This window comes from Empidonax traillii, unplaced genomic scaffold (genome assembly GCF_003031625.1).
Source record: "Empidonax traillii isolate 1590-97213 ecotype Southwest subspecies unplaced genomic scaffold, ASM303162v1 scaffold15:size5535645, whole genome shotgun sequence".
NCBI classification, from domain to species: domain Eukaryota; kingdom Metazoa; phylum Chordata; class Aves; order Passeriformes; family Tyrannidae; genus Empidonax; species Empidonax traillii.
In genome coordinates, this window is record NW_020955208.1 from 4,377,506 (window position 1) to 4,392,581 (window position 15,076).

Consider the following 15,076-nt stretch of genomic DNA (forward strand, 5'->3'; position numbering starts at 1 on the left):
TGGGAGAGAATCAGAAAATACATAAACAGAAAAAGGCAGCACAGGGAATTTCTTTGTGAGGAGCTGGTGCTGCAGAAGGGCTTGAGCCACAAAAGGGTTTAACAGTTCCTGCAGTCTTGCAGTTCCCCAGGGCTGAAAGCAATTCGGTGTTTGGAAGGCTGACAGTGTCCTTGCCTTGTGCAGTGGCAAGGAGGGTACATTTCTGGGATAAGGGATTAGGAAATACCTGAACTTACTTCAGTTGCCACAGTTTCAGGGCTTTGACATTTCCTGTCCTTGTGCAATCGTGGTAAAGATGAAAATTCCTTTGAGTTAGACTGTCAGTAAAATAACAACATGGTTGAAACCAAATGTACAGGGCCCCTCAGCAGTTAAATCCTGGATTAAAATGGACTCAGAAACAAAGTGGATGCCGGCTGATTATACACACAGTTTGTTACAGACACCACATTTTATTAAAAGCATACATTCGAGTTGACAACCTATAAAACTCGTGAATAAGATCTGTTCAGAAGAACCCTTCTTGACTTAATACCCAGAATAAAAATTAGTTTCAAGGATTAACTTCTGCTTTTATATAGCACTGAACTTTGAAGAACATAATTTATGCCAACCATCCTTTGCAGATTATCTCGCATTTAAACCTGTTCTGGGATAAGAGTTCGGGGCTTTGGAATTCTCGGTATGAAATGCTAAGTTAATGCCTTGTGATAAAAGAACAGTTTAAACATACTCTGCAAAAGCATCTTTTTGATGTAAGCAAAAGAAATAACTACATTTTCATGCTAGCAACTGATTCATTACAGCATCCACTCTGCACTGATACTTTCCTAAGAAAAGCTGCAGAGAGGAGTCTGTAATGAAAAAATTCCTTGTGCAAAAGGCTGCCTGTGTTCCCAGCAGCACAGAGGTATGTGCTTACTCAGCAAGAGGGGCCCAGCCACATCAACAGCACACAAAGAGCCCCCAGCCCTCCCTTGTCCTCTCAGCTGGAAAACAAGCAGCAGTAACTTCATAAACCTGTTCTTTGCAGCATCAACCCCTACAAAACATTTGTCTTTATTTCAAATAAGGCATTTCAACAGCTCTGCTCGCAACAGTGAACGTTCCATTCACCACACGCATCACTGGCTGCCCACTTTCAGAGCAGCACTTTTCCTGGCCCCACTTTTAGTCCCCAGATGCACTTTGGCCGGGTTCTCACTGCACAATGACAGACAAACTGTTCAAAAAGCTTTGGCTACAGAGCCTGCTATCACTGTGAGTATGCACACATAGTTGTTTTGTGTATATCTGTATACTCTTTTTATGTGTATGTGTGTGTGTGACAGATCAGATGTTGATAGACCCTTAGCAAAGGCAGCATGCATGGAATTCCTGCTGTTCCTTGGAAATACCAAGCAGTACTTGCACCAGTGATGAGCCCAGCATCACAGAATGGAAACCTAACCCAGGTATCCACAGCCCATAAGAATAAAAGCCAAAGCAGTCGCTTCACAGTAACAGTCAAACCATTGGAATAATCTCCCCAGAGATGTGTTAGATCCCCCAGCACTGGACACTTTTAAGCTTGAGCTGGATTGGGTGCTGGGCCACCTTGCCTGGACTGTGCTTTTGGCAAGAACGGTTGGACCTCGAGGTTCCTTCCAACCTGGTACTGTACCATTCCATGACTGAAATACCACAACACTAACTGGCCCTGATGTTTGCTTCTAAAAAAAACCTCTGCAGCTGCCCAGCAGAGGCTGTGTGACCTTGGTAGCGATGACAGCAGATGAAGATGACATTGAACATGATCCCTGTGTTCTGTGACCCTCCAGAGTTGCTTCACCTCCCCACAATGATTTACTGAGCACCGCTGACCACTGGAGATACAGGAGCAGAGGCAGCTTCAGGCACCTCTCACCAGCACCAAAACCTCAGGAAAAGCACCACGATCACGAAGCACCAGCTCATTGTAGAACTGCACCTGTGGGCTCCAGCACTGCAGACAAACATCCTGTAGAGCTCCTGCACTAAGGAAGTTGTTCCTTACCTCCACACCCCATGTGCTGCAGGATAAAAGGAACAGTGAGAGGAAAACCGCCCAGAATATCGCAGCCTCTACTTATCTTCTCTTTCTCACTACATCACCATGGTACTTTTAGGCCACAGACCTAAAACTGCTGTTGCTGTACTTGACTAACACAAGATAAACTTTTTTTTTTTTTTTTTTTTAACTTGAATCAGCCCATAAAGAGCACATGAAACAGAACAAACTGCTCTAGGTTGTATTCGTTCTGTAAAACAGTCAAGGAGAGAGAAAGCAAGTAGGCTTCGTTGCAGCGCATCATTCTAAATAAACATTTTGCCTGTATTTAGCCAGCTATGAAAGTAAGTAGGTCTAGAGATTTAAAAACCCCAGAAAATAATGGAGCCCAGTCCTACAGAGGCATGGTTGAATTTGAGCTAACGCCATGCAGAACTTTCCCACAGTGCAATGCAGGTATTTATTAGCTCTATGCTGTTCATAAATCTTGGAGACAGGGATTGACTGGGCATGTTTCTAAATGAAAGTATTTGTGGGGTTTTTTGCCTTTTTTTTTTTTTGTTTTAAACACCTGAAGCAAACCTAGATAGCATCTTTAAAAAATACTTCATGATGACAAATCATTCAATTAAAACGCTGCTACACGCTTTGCACGTAATCTGCCACCAAAATGTATTTGCAGAACATAATGAGAAAAGAAGCAAGTTCATTTCTAGCCTGTTCAGGTTTCCCGATCTCGTTCATCAGTGACGTTGCCAACCATTAACCACTTTCCTGTACAACAGTAAACAACATGACTCACCTCTTTATCTTCTCCTCTTCCTCCCAGAGGGGAAACTGCATTCAACGTGTTGCTTTGGTCATTTCATACACATTTGCTTTTGCTGCCGTGTTTTTCTGCTTAAGAAGGCAAAGAAATGCATCTTGCAGGTGCATCTGGAGGCTGAATGTTGTGTTTAAAGTCATGGGAGTGCTTTTTGCATTGTAGGGCTGACCTCTAGGAAAGCTTTGTCTCCTACAGAAGAGTCTTATACTTGTCTCCTACTTGATGCTTCTGTTGGGCCAGAGGCACACAGGCTGTCACAGCTGTCAGCCCATGAACTTTTAGTAGCCTTGGACACAAGCCTCAGATAACTAAAAATACCAAGGAGCTCAGTATAGAATTTAATGCCAAAACCAGTGTGAAATGGAGGGTATATGGTCCTGTTCTATGCTGCTGTATTTTATAAAATGCAGTTTCCTAATCAAGTTTTGAATGTGTCAACACCCTGAGGCCAGGCACAGTTAGGAGGGGACAATCTTTAAACTAGCCATCCATGACAGCATGTGCTAATTGTAGTTCACAGTAGGACTGCATATCAGTAATCAAAGGCTCCTATGGCACTGGTTTAGTTGAGCAATCATAAGTGGGTGTTTCCAGATAACAGTAGTTGTATCATGGTTGTGGCTTTATCAAAATCTCTTCTAATCAATCATCGAGAAAACCTGTGACCAGCTTCAGCTCCAGCTCCAGCCCACCATTCTTCATCCAACAGGTTCCATCTCCTGTTATTTTCCAGGAGCTGGGAGTTGATGCAGATGCACCTCATCAGACCCTTTCAGCTCATCTTCCCCCTCAGTTTAAGGAGACATCCTACATACAGGGATTCCACAGAGCACATCTGATGACAAGCGATGCTCATTTCATTGCCTTTCCCTTCCTGCCCAGCACCACTTTCAGGTGACAGCAATATCTCTCATGGCCACTGCTGCTGACATCCGGGAGCACGAATTTCTGCCCCTCCTCGGTTACTGGCAGGAAACTACTAGTTTAATTAACTAATGTTAATTAAAAAAAATACATAGAAAAAGAAATACAGTTTGCAGGTTTTATGATAAAGGTGCTACCAAGTGCAACTCTTTTCTGGCATATGAGTTAGTAATTGTTGTCTTTGGGTAACAGCTCTGGCTTTGCTAAGAACCAGGAAGAGCTGATTGTGGCAATTGTTGGCTAAAGCCTGGTACACAGAGAGGTTTCTCAAGCATCATCCAGTTCAGTGTCTGAAAGCAGAAGGAAGTGCTCCTTCTGCAATTAAGGTGTTGACCATATCCATCTGCAGTACTGCTTCCATTTCCTGAATCTTAGGCCATGCCTCAGTCTCTGATTTGTGATTCCATTAGAATATCCGCTATTTTCCGCTAAGTAAACACACTGAACTCTGAGGCTGTTTGAGACCTCCACCAGTTGTGCTTTCCCTAATTCACTGCACTCAGGACTCCGGGCTGATGAAGCAATTCCCAGGTCTGGAGAGCTGCTCCAGGCAGAATGCAGCAGCTTCAGGAGGAGCAGTGGAAAAACAATTCCAGTATCGACCTTCCAGCCCAGACTGACACCACGGAGTGTTTGATCCCCGCCACGGAGGAGCACTAAATGAAGTGAACTGATGAGCAAAGTCATGGTGGGCAATTCAAAATGCAACACACTGAAAAACTTACACAGTGGCAACGTACCAGGCCTTCCATTCATCCTTTAGCAAGCAATTTTCCTTCAGTGAATTCATACTATTAGTCCATTAAATCCTTGTTGCATCAGGAAGGTGATTATTTCCTCATGCTTGGGAGCCAAAAAGAGTGAAAGATCACAGTGAACTACAAAGTCCTCAGCTGAAGCTGGAAATCAGGTCCACAGTGTCACTGGTGCTGGTGTTGAACCAAAGCTGACTACAAAAATCTTCTGAAGGCTATGAAAACCTTAGGAAAATCCTGGAATTTTCATTGCTGCAAAGCTTCAGGGAAGCTGGCTGTGTATTGCATAGTCTGCCCTTTGTGCACTGTATCTAAGATCAGGGGAAACTCTGCTGTGGGTGAAATTTCAAAGAGGTTTCAGTGGCCTTGAGAAATGAATCTACACTCAGAAGGATTGTTCACTTTCTGCAGAGTACAATTTATGCTAATTTTCACATGGCATGACTTGCTCAGAAGATGCTAAGGCTGCCAAAATATTTGAAAAGGATACAACTAGAAAAAGAGGCGTTATATGCAATAATAGAACAAGAAACTTTTTTATTCTATACAAAGAATGAGTTTTTACACTGAAGTTCTGATGTGCTGCATGTAAATAGCATAACTGTTTATAACTGAATTTTATCTGGATTGCGAAATTTATCTGAACTGAATTTATCTGAGAAAGTCACTTTATAAAACACATTCTTCACCTATAATTTGACTTGGAAAGACTTTTATAAAGGGTGTCTATTTTTAAGACAATGCAAGTTCTCCTTGTTGAGGAACAGGTGGTTCTGCCTCCTTGCATATTATTTTGCAATTATAAAACAATGTAATTTCCTTAGAGGAGGTAAAAGCAGAACTAAAAACTGTTGATTTTCTCTTCTACTGGGAGCAATCACTTTAGAAAGGACATTCACTGTGAGGTACACAGATATGAATCTTCCTGGCAAACATCTCCATTGGAGAAAAAGGGCTGTCAGAAGACCTCCCATTTCCACCCATCAGAACGGGTCATGGGGAAGCAGCTCTTTTGAAAAGGGAGGTAGAAGTGTGTCCCAAAAACCCACAGGCCTACAAACAGGGAGCCAGCCTGGAGAACAACAGATATGAGTCAAAGCTGTGTAACAACTGACTTCACCCAGTTTTGCAGCAGTTCCACTGCAGCCAGCACTGGGAAGCAGCTCATTGCTCTATTCCCAAAGCCAGTTACACGGAAAATCTCCCAAAAGATCAATAAAGAGCAAAAAGACAAAGGGTTCCTTTGTACCAAGGGAACCTGCTCCAGCCCCAGCTTCTTCACACAGGAAGCTTTCAACAGTACATACTCTTTCAACATGGACATCTCCAGCCGGGCAACCCTAAGAACTCTTATTTTAAGAAGGAATGTGGAGTGTCACATAACCCCTGGATCACTGTGCAGCCAGAGCAATATTGCTGTGTCTTAAATGACCTTCAAGGACTTGTGCTTTAAATCTGATATAAACTTAGATCATGGTTCACTGTGGCAAAAACATTTTCTAAGAACTTTGCTTGGTCAAGGAAGAAGTGATGCAGTTTTATACTGTCATCACTTTCCCCCCCCACAATCCTCAGTAAATTATTCAGCTGTTTCAAGCAGCAGACTTGACAGGAAAACCAAATTAAAGTCAAGGCACCAGCATAAGGGAGACCATTCTTTTCACCAGCAAGTTTTTTAAAGAAGCAAAATGCGACTGGTAAAAGAGAAACTTGCCACTCACAACTAGAAATGCCCAGGATCCAGAGCTCCTCCCTGACGTGTTTCATCTGCACCGAGATTTTCTCACACCATTCCAACAACGCAGGTACCGGGAAAAATGCTTCCTTCTCAACTGCTGGCAGCGTGGATCCAAACAAACATTTAGAGCTAAATGAGATTAAATCCATGAAGTTTTGTTGTTTGGTTGGTTGTTTTTTCAGTTGCTCCCCTCTCTCACTAAGCAAAGCTACAACATAATGTTGCGAACGCAAGAAAAAGGCACATGATTGAAAACTGAATGACACAGATGTAAGTATTCAAAAAGCCACTGTTGGAAAAACAATATTTTTCAGGGTTATATGGTTGGTTTGAGAGGTTTTTTGCCATGTTATTTACACGAGATTAACGTTTTATGCATCACCTTTAAAATCTTAAGTTATTTGGCTTTTCACTGACTTGAAAGAGAAGGAAAAATAATTCTAAAGTGTCAGTAATTTTCTCCACCAAAGTTTGCAACAAACAGGACATCAAAGAAGAAAAAGTTACGACACTGCTGAGGCTCCAGAGTGCATTCCATTTTCTGGGGCGGATTTGGCTTGGTGCAGGGCAGCTTGAATCCTGAAATGTGTCCTTGTTTCCATGGAGTAATTCTTGTAGTTTTGTCTAAAACAAAAGCAGATACACTCTGATGAATATATATATATTTAAAACATTTTCAAGTTATCTTTGTATTACTGTTTTGAGCAAAATTTTGCTGTAGACAGCAAAAAAACTCCTGTGCTGCCTACTCTAAAATACAAGGCATGTGTTCCTGGCCAAACAATGCAGTTCTTTGTTCTTTATTTGTAGTGCCACTGTCTGGCAATTATCAGAAAAATATAGCTTAATAAGAAATTGAATCTGGTCCACTCAAGCAAAATATTGAGTCCCTATTAATTATCTGTAACATCCAATTAGTTTACATTCAGAAATTAGATTTTTTTCCCCCACTCTCAAAGTATAACTGACAGATTTGAATGCAAATATTTTCAGCATTTTAAAAAATAATTTTAAATAAAGCAGACTGATCTTAATTCAGCAGAGCCATTTCAAGAAAGTAAACAAGGGGGAGAAAAAAAAAAGAGAAAGAAAGAAAGAGAAGCTGTTCTGAACCAGAAGAGGGAAACACTCCCATCTCCATCCTGTGGTTGCCAGTGATGTGCACTGAGTGTTGGAAGTAAAGCCAGACAATTTGGTGCCCCACAAGCTTGGAAAGAGGAAGTGGGCGCACATGAGACTCTGTATGAGCTTTTGAGGAGCGATACACCAGGCCCAGGGAAAAACTGGCAGCACTTCCACCACACACATCTAGCGGCTGACTCGGCACCATCATCTGCCTGTAGCCTCCAGTAGCTCTGTCATGCTCTAAAGAGTTACTGGAACATTCAAAGAGTCTGTATTATCATGGAAAAGCTTATATAAAAAAAGAAAAATTGCCCCAGGACCACATAGAAAGTGCAGATCCTACTTAATAGGAATTAACATGTCAGCTCCTGCAGGATGGATACAGAATCCAGATACCAAAGAGGGATTAGACCATGCTAATTTTCTTTTAGAAGATATTTGTCATCTTTACAGAAACATAACAGTAAGTATTAAGCTCTGTATACCTTAAAAGCATTTCAGTTCAAAATTCATAATTCCCACCAAGCATGGTATCTGTCACTATGGCAGTCTCTTGCTGAAAACAAGGAATTCCACACCCATCCTACACCAGCTTATCATTTTATGTATGCAACACCCAAGAGGCTGACTGAGAAAAGGAGTTGACTGGGTTCTGCTGTGTGCTGGTCTAAAACCCTTTGGAGCTGTTTTTTTTTTTTTTTTTCCCTTAAATTAGGTAGATTTTGTCATGCAGAGTTTGTATTTCCCATCAGCACGTTGATATTCTTGTTTGTAGCTCGCAGCCGTACAGAAACAGTAATAACCTCCATGCATGACCAAGCCAAAACTGTTTATCATCTCGTTCCACTCTTTCTCCCAGAGTTGAAAATTCCAGCCAGCAGCAGTGTGTGGATTTAGGTCAAGCAAATCAAGCGTCATGCACCAGCCAAGCGCTCCCCCGCTCTCCTGCCAACTGCGAGCAGAATTCTGCGCTCCCGAAACCCACCGCGGCCAACGCGCCTCTCCCTCTCGAGGCTGCCAAGACGTTCAGTTTGGAGCTGAAAGCTGATCAATCAAAGCATTTTAATGCCACAGGTGGAAATGGGAGGACTGCCCCCCTTTTTTTTAGGACTGACTGAAATACAGGGTGGGGTTTTGCGGTGGTTCGTTGTTTCTGCGGGGTTTTTTATATCGTTACGGTTTCCACGAGTTCTTTGAGCCCGGCAAGTCTGAGTATCAGCTTTCATTCACTGGGCAACAGCAAATTTTTCAGAGCTGCAGTCTGCTGGTGCTCCCCTTTGAGCCAGACAACCTTCCCTCGAGGGGGATCTGAGACACCCAGGGCTGCCAGGGAAGGGTGCAGTGGACGAACAGCAAGAGACAGAAGTTCCAGCTGGAACAAGTGGCCCCAAATCGTTATTTTCCAGATCTCTTTTTACTAGAGATTTGAACAAAGGAAATCAGGACAGGAGAGGCATGTTTAGAGGAACGTGAAGCCAACTGAAACACTTTCCATTGCACTTTGCTAATGCAATTTTCGCTGCTCTTAATGTCTTCCATGAGTTTACAAGCACGAGCACAGGAGATTAAGGATTGCAATATTTTAATTTTTGTGCTGACAGGCTTTTGGCATAATCTTTGGTAGGCTGATTCGCCTCTCTGTCTTGCAGAGAGGACTGATTTGGACAAAAAAAACCCCATAAAAACTCTATCTGACCTCTCTGGAGCTGGGGGCAGACACCAGTTTTGTAGCTGCTCACACCTGTGGCAGTGTCTCTGCAGTGGGAAGGTGCAGACATCTGGCCTCATTTGGGATCCAGAGAGGTGAACTACCCCTGCTGCTGCTTGAAGAGGGTGAGTGTTGTTTGGATTGGATTCCCTCCCTCCTCACCACTGCCAAAATTTTGGCTCAGCATAGAAGTAAAGGTTCAGACAGAGACAAACCCTGTATTTTGTTAATTTTATAATAAAGAACACACATGATCAAGTCCAACTTCCTGATAAACCTACTTTTCTAGAAAAATCAGTCACACGAAATAGCAAAAGCAGATGGTTTAGTTGCTTTTTAGATGGTGAAACAATGCAAAGATACTAAATGCAACCTGAAGCATTATCTTAAGTGGTTTTCATCAAGGAACAGGCCCTGCTAGCCATCAATTAAAGTAATGCTATTTTAGCCATAACACAGAGCTTTGATTTAATTTTATACATCTTTTATGAACAAGCAAATAACCTACAAAGATTATTACATTTTGTTACACATGGATTATTTCTTATGGAAGCCTCTGACATTCCAATTAACATATTTAAATTTTTTTTGTTGCTCTTCTCAGAATGGATGTTTAGGACCCAGACTGAACAAACCTAATATCTACCACTAAAAAGTCAAACCAAAACTAAGGCATGCAACCTTCCTCTGAAAAATTGCAATGAGTTTCCATGATATTAATGAAATGTTTCTGCTTCCTGCTAACCAGTAAAATACCAAACTGACTCATCAGACATCAACACAGGGGTTTCACTTACTTCGCTTTTTCCAGAAGTTTTATTGCTTCTTCTCTTCTGTCCTGGTCTAGATACAGTATTGCCAGCTCCAGCAAGGCATTTGGAATTAGATAGTGGTCATATTTTATCTTCTTCTCACTGCAATGGAAGAGAAATAGCCTGGTGACCTTGAAATGATATATTGTTTCCCTCATTTAACAGCTCCATACACCAACAAACAGGAGATTAGCTAAGATCAGAAGGAGCAATCAATCTCTATTACGACACTTGTCATGTTCTCTACCCCAAAATACCTTCCGGGTTGTTAAATGTGTATTTTGCATAAGCATCCCACACAATATGGATAATCTCAGGATTAGAAAATAATGCCTTTATTATCAGGGAAGTGTTAGAAAAGATGGCAATATTATGAGCTGTATCCACGTGAACTGCCAAGAAGAGAGGCCGTTCACCACAGGAGGTGCAGAAGCTCCAAGTGTAATCATGCTGCCACCTGTCTCTGCAAACTGCACTTGGTTTCTTGGGTACAGCTCCTTCACGACTGGTAAGAGGAAGGGGGCAAAAAGAGGTAAGTGGTACCTCAAAAAGTTTATGCATCTGTAGTCCCCTAAAAGGAGAAAACCCCTCAATAAAAATTGCGGATTTGAAATCCTTCAACACGTGCCTAACAGGACCGGGAAACAAATCTGAAATTCTTTCAAATGAATACCAAAGGTACTGCAGTCCTCTCCCTTCTATTCATATCATGGCTGCATCTCCTCTTACTTGAAACTCAAGAGCTCACCTACATGCCAGGTGTGAAAACTTACTTTAAATAGATGTAATTAAAATGGTCTTCTGCTTCTGAGATCTTGCCCAAATGCTTGAGGCATAATCCCTTTAACAGCTTTATCACACACCGGTCATCTGCTAGTAATTCTGTAGCTGCAGGACGGAGTAAATGGCACATTTTAGAAAACTCTAGAACAGAAGAGACTTTCCTACCTGCAGGGAAACTTCTACAAAGGCAAGTGTGAGCACAATCCATTTACTGGATCACAGGGCAGAAGGAACTAATTGGTGAATTTAATTTAAGGCAGAGACAAACAAACATCAACCTTTTCATAAATCAATCAAACTTTGTCCAAAAATTGTTGGGCTGTTCTTGCCCTCCCTACTCCCACTGAAAGGCTACCCCACTGTTCTGACACCTAAAAACTAATCTAAGGTGTCCATTCTGTAAATACTGAGGTCCAATTTGTAATCTCTCAACCTTTATTGCCCTTTAGTATGTACAGCTCTTCTCCCCTGACATGTAATCACATGGCCCATTTGCAGGCAAGTCTTTTATCGATTCTCCACCTTGGTTTGGCTAAACAAAAATATATGAAATTTGCTACCTGCACTCACATCTCCTCATTTTCCTACCATACCTCCATTACACCTCTTTTGAGTGTTTAATTATGAGTGCCTAAAATCTTACCAACCTCACCAGTGCCTGGTTCAAAGTCATTACTATCAACACTCTTCCTTCATCAGAACATTTCTGCACATTTCAAGGAAAACATCTGTCTTTTCCATTGCCAATCCACACAGACAGCTTAATTTTTAAGTTTAGGAGCAAAATCTACAGCCTGCTCACTCATTTCCCGTTCATGAAATCCTAACTGAAAAGAATTTCTATGAAATGTGCGATACTGCATCTGATGTTGAATGTCATCCTGTTTTCACTGCTCCAAGCCTTACCTGGTTCTTCACTTACTACTCCAGCTGATTAAAGGCTGACAAATACTGCATGAAACAGCTGCTTCCCTTTGGAGTATTCAATCTGAGGCCTTGGTCCTACAATTGGAGTCACTTCTATTGGAGATTCCTACATATGAGTCACCAAAACAAATGCCAGGGAAGATGCCCAAAGACTATCCAATAAACTAACTTAGAAGAAACAGGGAACAGGGCAAAAGTTGACACACTAAGTGTGTGCACACTGAGATGACTCAAGGCCATGAAAGAATTATTTCATAAGAATTTAAAAAAAAAAAACCCAAACCCAAAAAGCAGTTGCCTCTTCTGGACATCTGTCCCAAGAACACTTCCACAGGCATGTATTTTCTTTACTTATATCCTACAGACTGCCCCAGACTGTGCCAGCAAACATTTAGGGACCTCTCCCAGATACAAATCTGATATGCGTAATTGTATTTCTAGATGTTACTTCTGCTAACAGCCTTGCTTTTACATCTCACATGGTATAATATGCTAGAAGCACATCCTCAGATGCATCTTTTTATGCTGCTAGATTCTCTTAACAGTAACACAGAGAAAATACTTGAATGCATAATAGCTTAGCTCTGAACCCTGTCAGGAAAGCTCAAGGCAAGCACAATGCCTGGAAACAGCAAGTCAATGTTTGGAACAGGCAACGCTTTAAATTGTTGGTGTGTTTGAAATATATCCCACTTCTCGATTACATGTCCTCATAGTGTTCTATAAACACAAATCAGCTACAAACCCCTGCAAAATCCAGCCTTATCCACAGTTTGTCAACTAAGAAAAAAAAAGGAACAGAAAAATAAGTCGCTTGCTCAAAATAATCTAACAAAATGTACGACAAAGAAGGTGAGAGGGTCAAAGGCCTTTTCCTAAGATGTCACCTTCACTGAAAATATTTTCCCTGCTCTCTTGATCAATTCAATAAAAATAAATAATTTTAGCCAGTCTTTGAGGCAACTCTCTCAAATCTTGTGTAACAGACAGTGCACACCAAGACCAAGAGGTGGTGGAAAGACTGCAATGCAGTGGTTTAGCCTATATTCCTTTGTCAACAGGGGCTTGATCCTTTTGCAGGAAGGTGGTATGTAATAGTAATAAGATCAAATATTGAGCAAGGGAAAGCTTTGTGAGGAAAGGTGTGCAGACTGGTTGTACTCCCACAGGAGCTGTGAAAGACTGGCAAGAAATAAACATCAATCCCACTTTCTCATGTATAGCTAATTACCAGACTGACAGAAAACGTGGCAGCAGAGGCTGTTTCAGTTCAATCTTAGGCTCATTCATAGTGCAAAGGAAGCCCATCCCTGCTGTCCCACATTTCTATGGTGTTCTGATGACACCAGGCCATTCAGCCCAAGGTCACACCATAAACTGGCAGCACTTTCAAAACAGAAGACCAACTTGTCTCCTATTTATCCTTCAAAATTGAAATACAGTATCTGAGGGTAACAAAGCTTCATGATCCAAGTAACCAAGCCAATGCATGCGCTGATTTTGATCTACCAAAATAAACAGTCCCTTAATACATGTCATAAACCACTCCTAACACACATCCGTGGATGGAAAATCACTTGCTATTATTGTAAGTTATTGCTATATTAAAAATAAAAAATATTCCTATCTGCATAAACAGTTTATGGTTTCATTATCTATGTTCCTCCTATGATCCGATTAACTTCACTAATGAATGTTTCTCTCTATTCACAGATAATATCTTTAGCTATTGCACTATAAAATAACTGGTTAAACCCTATCACTGATTACCTGGACTTCTTGCCAATGCTTCTTCTGCTTCAATTAAAGTCTCTAACATGCCTTCTGTTAAGTTGGGACATTTTCCAATTACAGCATAGCCATTCCAGATATACATCATTTCCTAGGGTCAGGGAGAAATGACAGCATCATTAATTACAGTACTGCCTAAATGTAGTTGTCAAATACTTCAGTTTATCCCTGCATGATGAAAACGTTACAGGTTCTTTAAATAAAGTCAGTTTGTCAAAACATATTTTCATTGTAACTGAAAACTTGTTACACTGGTTCTCAGAACAAATTAGCCCTGGAAGACAACTAAAGAGCCACTTACTACACACAGTACAGGGGAGATTGCTTGAATAAAATGCAAACGCAGTAATGCTTATGTTATAGGAAGTACCAACAAACCAGACTGGAAACATTTTAGGCACAAGGCTAACTGTCCCTTTTTTAAGGGGACAGTTTTTCCTCTGGTTTTTCAGTTCTGTCCTAGCCAGGGCAGTAATAACCATAAATAACTGAAATTAATAGTATTGCTTCCACAGGAAAATATGAAATCTCAGGACAGCAAAACAAAAGAGAACCAAACCCCCTAACCTTTAAGCCAAGTTTCAAACAAACCAGCAAAATTTTAGAGCTGAACTATAAGCCTCTTACATTTCTTAGCTTTGTTTGATGTACCCACAGAAAACAACTTCTTTCTTATTCAAGTGTTCTAAAATTACATTTTATTAAAAGCTATTGGTTCAATTCCCCTTTGTTACTGGGGTTCTCTCTTACAGTATATGACCAGACCAAATGTGCCCATCTCCACTACAGCAATCACAAAAGATGCAAGTCTTTATATATAGACTTAAAACTGGCCCTCATGACAAGTTGTTTAATCACAGAATCACAGAATATCCTGGCTTGGAAATGACCCACAAGGATCATCAAGTCCAACTCCTGGACCTGCACCAGAGCACCCCAAGAATTCCACCATGTGCCTGAGAGTGCTGTTCAAATGCTTCTTGAGCTCCAGCAGATCTGGGGCTGTGACCACCGCCCTGGGGAGCCTGTTCCAGTGCCCAACCACCTTCTGGGGGAAGAGACTTTTCCTAACAGCCAGCCTAAACCTCTCCTGACTCAGCTTCATACCATTCCCACTGGTCACCTGAGAGAAGAGATCAGTGTCCAATCTATTTATTCATATGACCTGGTCTGTGTTTAAATTGAAATAAAATTTCTATATAGAATAGCTGAGTTACGTAGCTACAGCACAAAAATCTGTCAGGCTAGAATAGCTGAAACAGCACGTTAACCCCAGTCACTGCTGCTTTCACCATCTGGTCTCTATTGATTGAAAAACCTGTGCTGAGCTTACTGTACCTACTGCAGATTCATTAATGTGGGTTTGAAACAGAAGTATTCCAACCACATTCATTCCAGGCTAAATCCTCAAGCTGAGTCTTGCTTGAGAATTCGCTCTTCTCAGCAAGCCTCTTGATAATGAAAAGAAAAATCCTGGAGATGAGATTCTGCCCCCAATTCCACATCCATAAAGTGCTTTTATCTGTTCAGCTGCGGCACCTGCTGCCTCGGAAACGCAACTGCACAGCGACCAAGGACACGGTGCCCGGCTGCTCCACCGAGAGATCCCGGTACAGAAACCTGCTCTGTCAAAATCCCATTAGCACAGCACAGCCAAG

General features: G+C 41.5%; 1 protein-coding gene across 3 annotated transcripts in view; it reads right to left on the reverse strand.

Moving 5' to 3' along the window:
• Nucleotides 1–5,012: 5,012 nt before the first annotated feature.
• The window catches only part of TTC39A (tetratricopeptide repeat domain 39A), a 44,302-nt gene continuing 34,238 nt past the window's right edge, over nt 5,013–15,076 (reverse strand). For all 3 annotated transcript variants that reach the window (XM_027894134.1, XM_027894125.1, XM_027894144.1), the window contains exons 15-18: nt 13,398–13,509; nt 10,691–10,805; nt 9,903–10,019; nt 5,013–6,896 (exon numbers count right to left, since the gene is read on the reverse strand). In XM_027894134.1, coding sequence (XP_027749935.1) covers nt 6,776–6,896; nt 9,903–10,019; nt 10,691–10,805; nt 13,398–13,509 — 465 coding nt within the window. In that variant the 3' untranslated portion in view covers nt 5,013–6,775. The remainder of the gene's footprint in view (nt 6,897–9,902; nt 10,020–10,690; nt 10,806–13,397; nt 13,510–15,076) is intronic.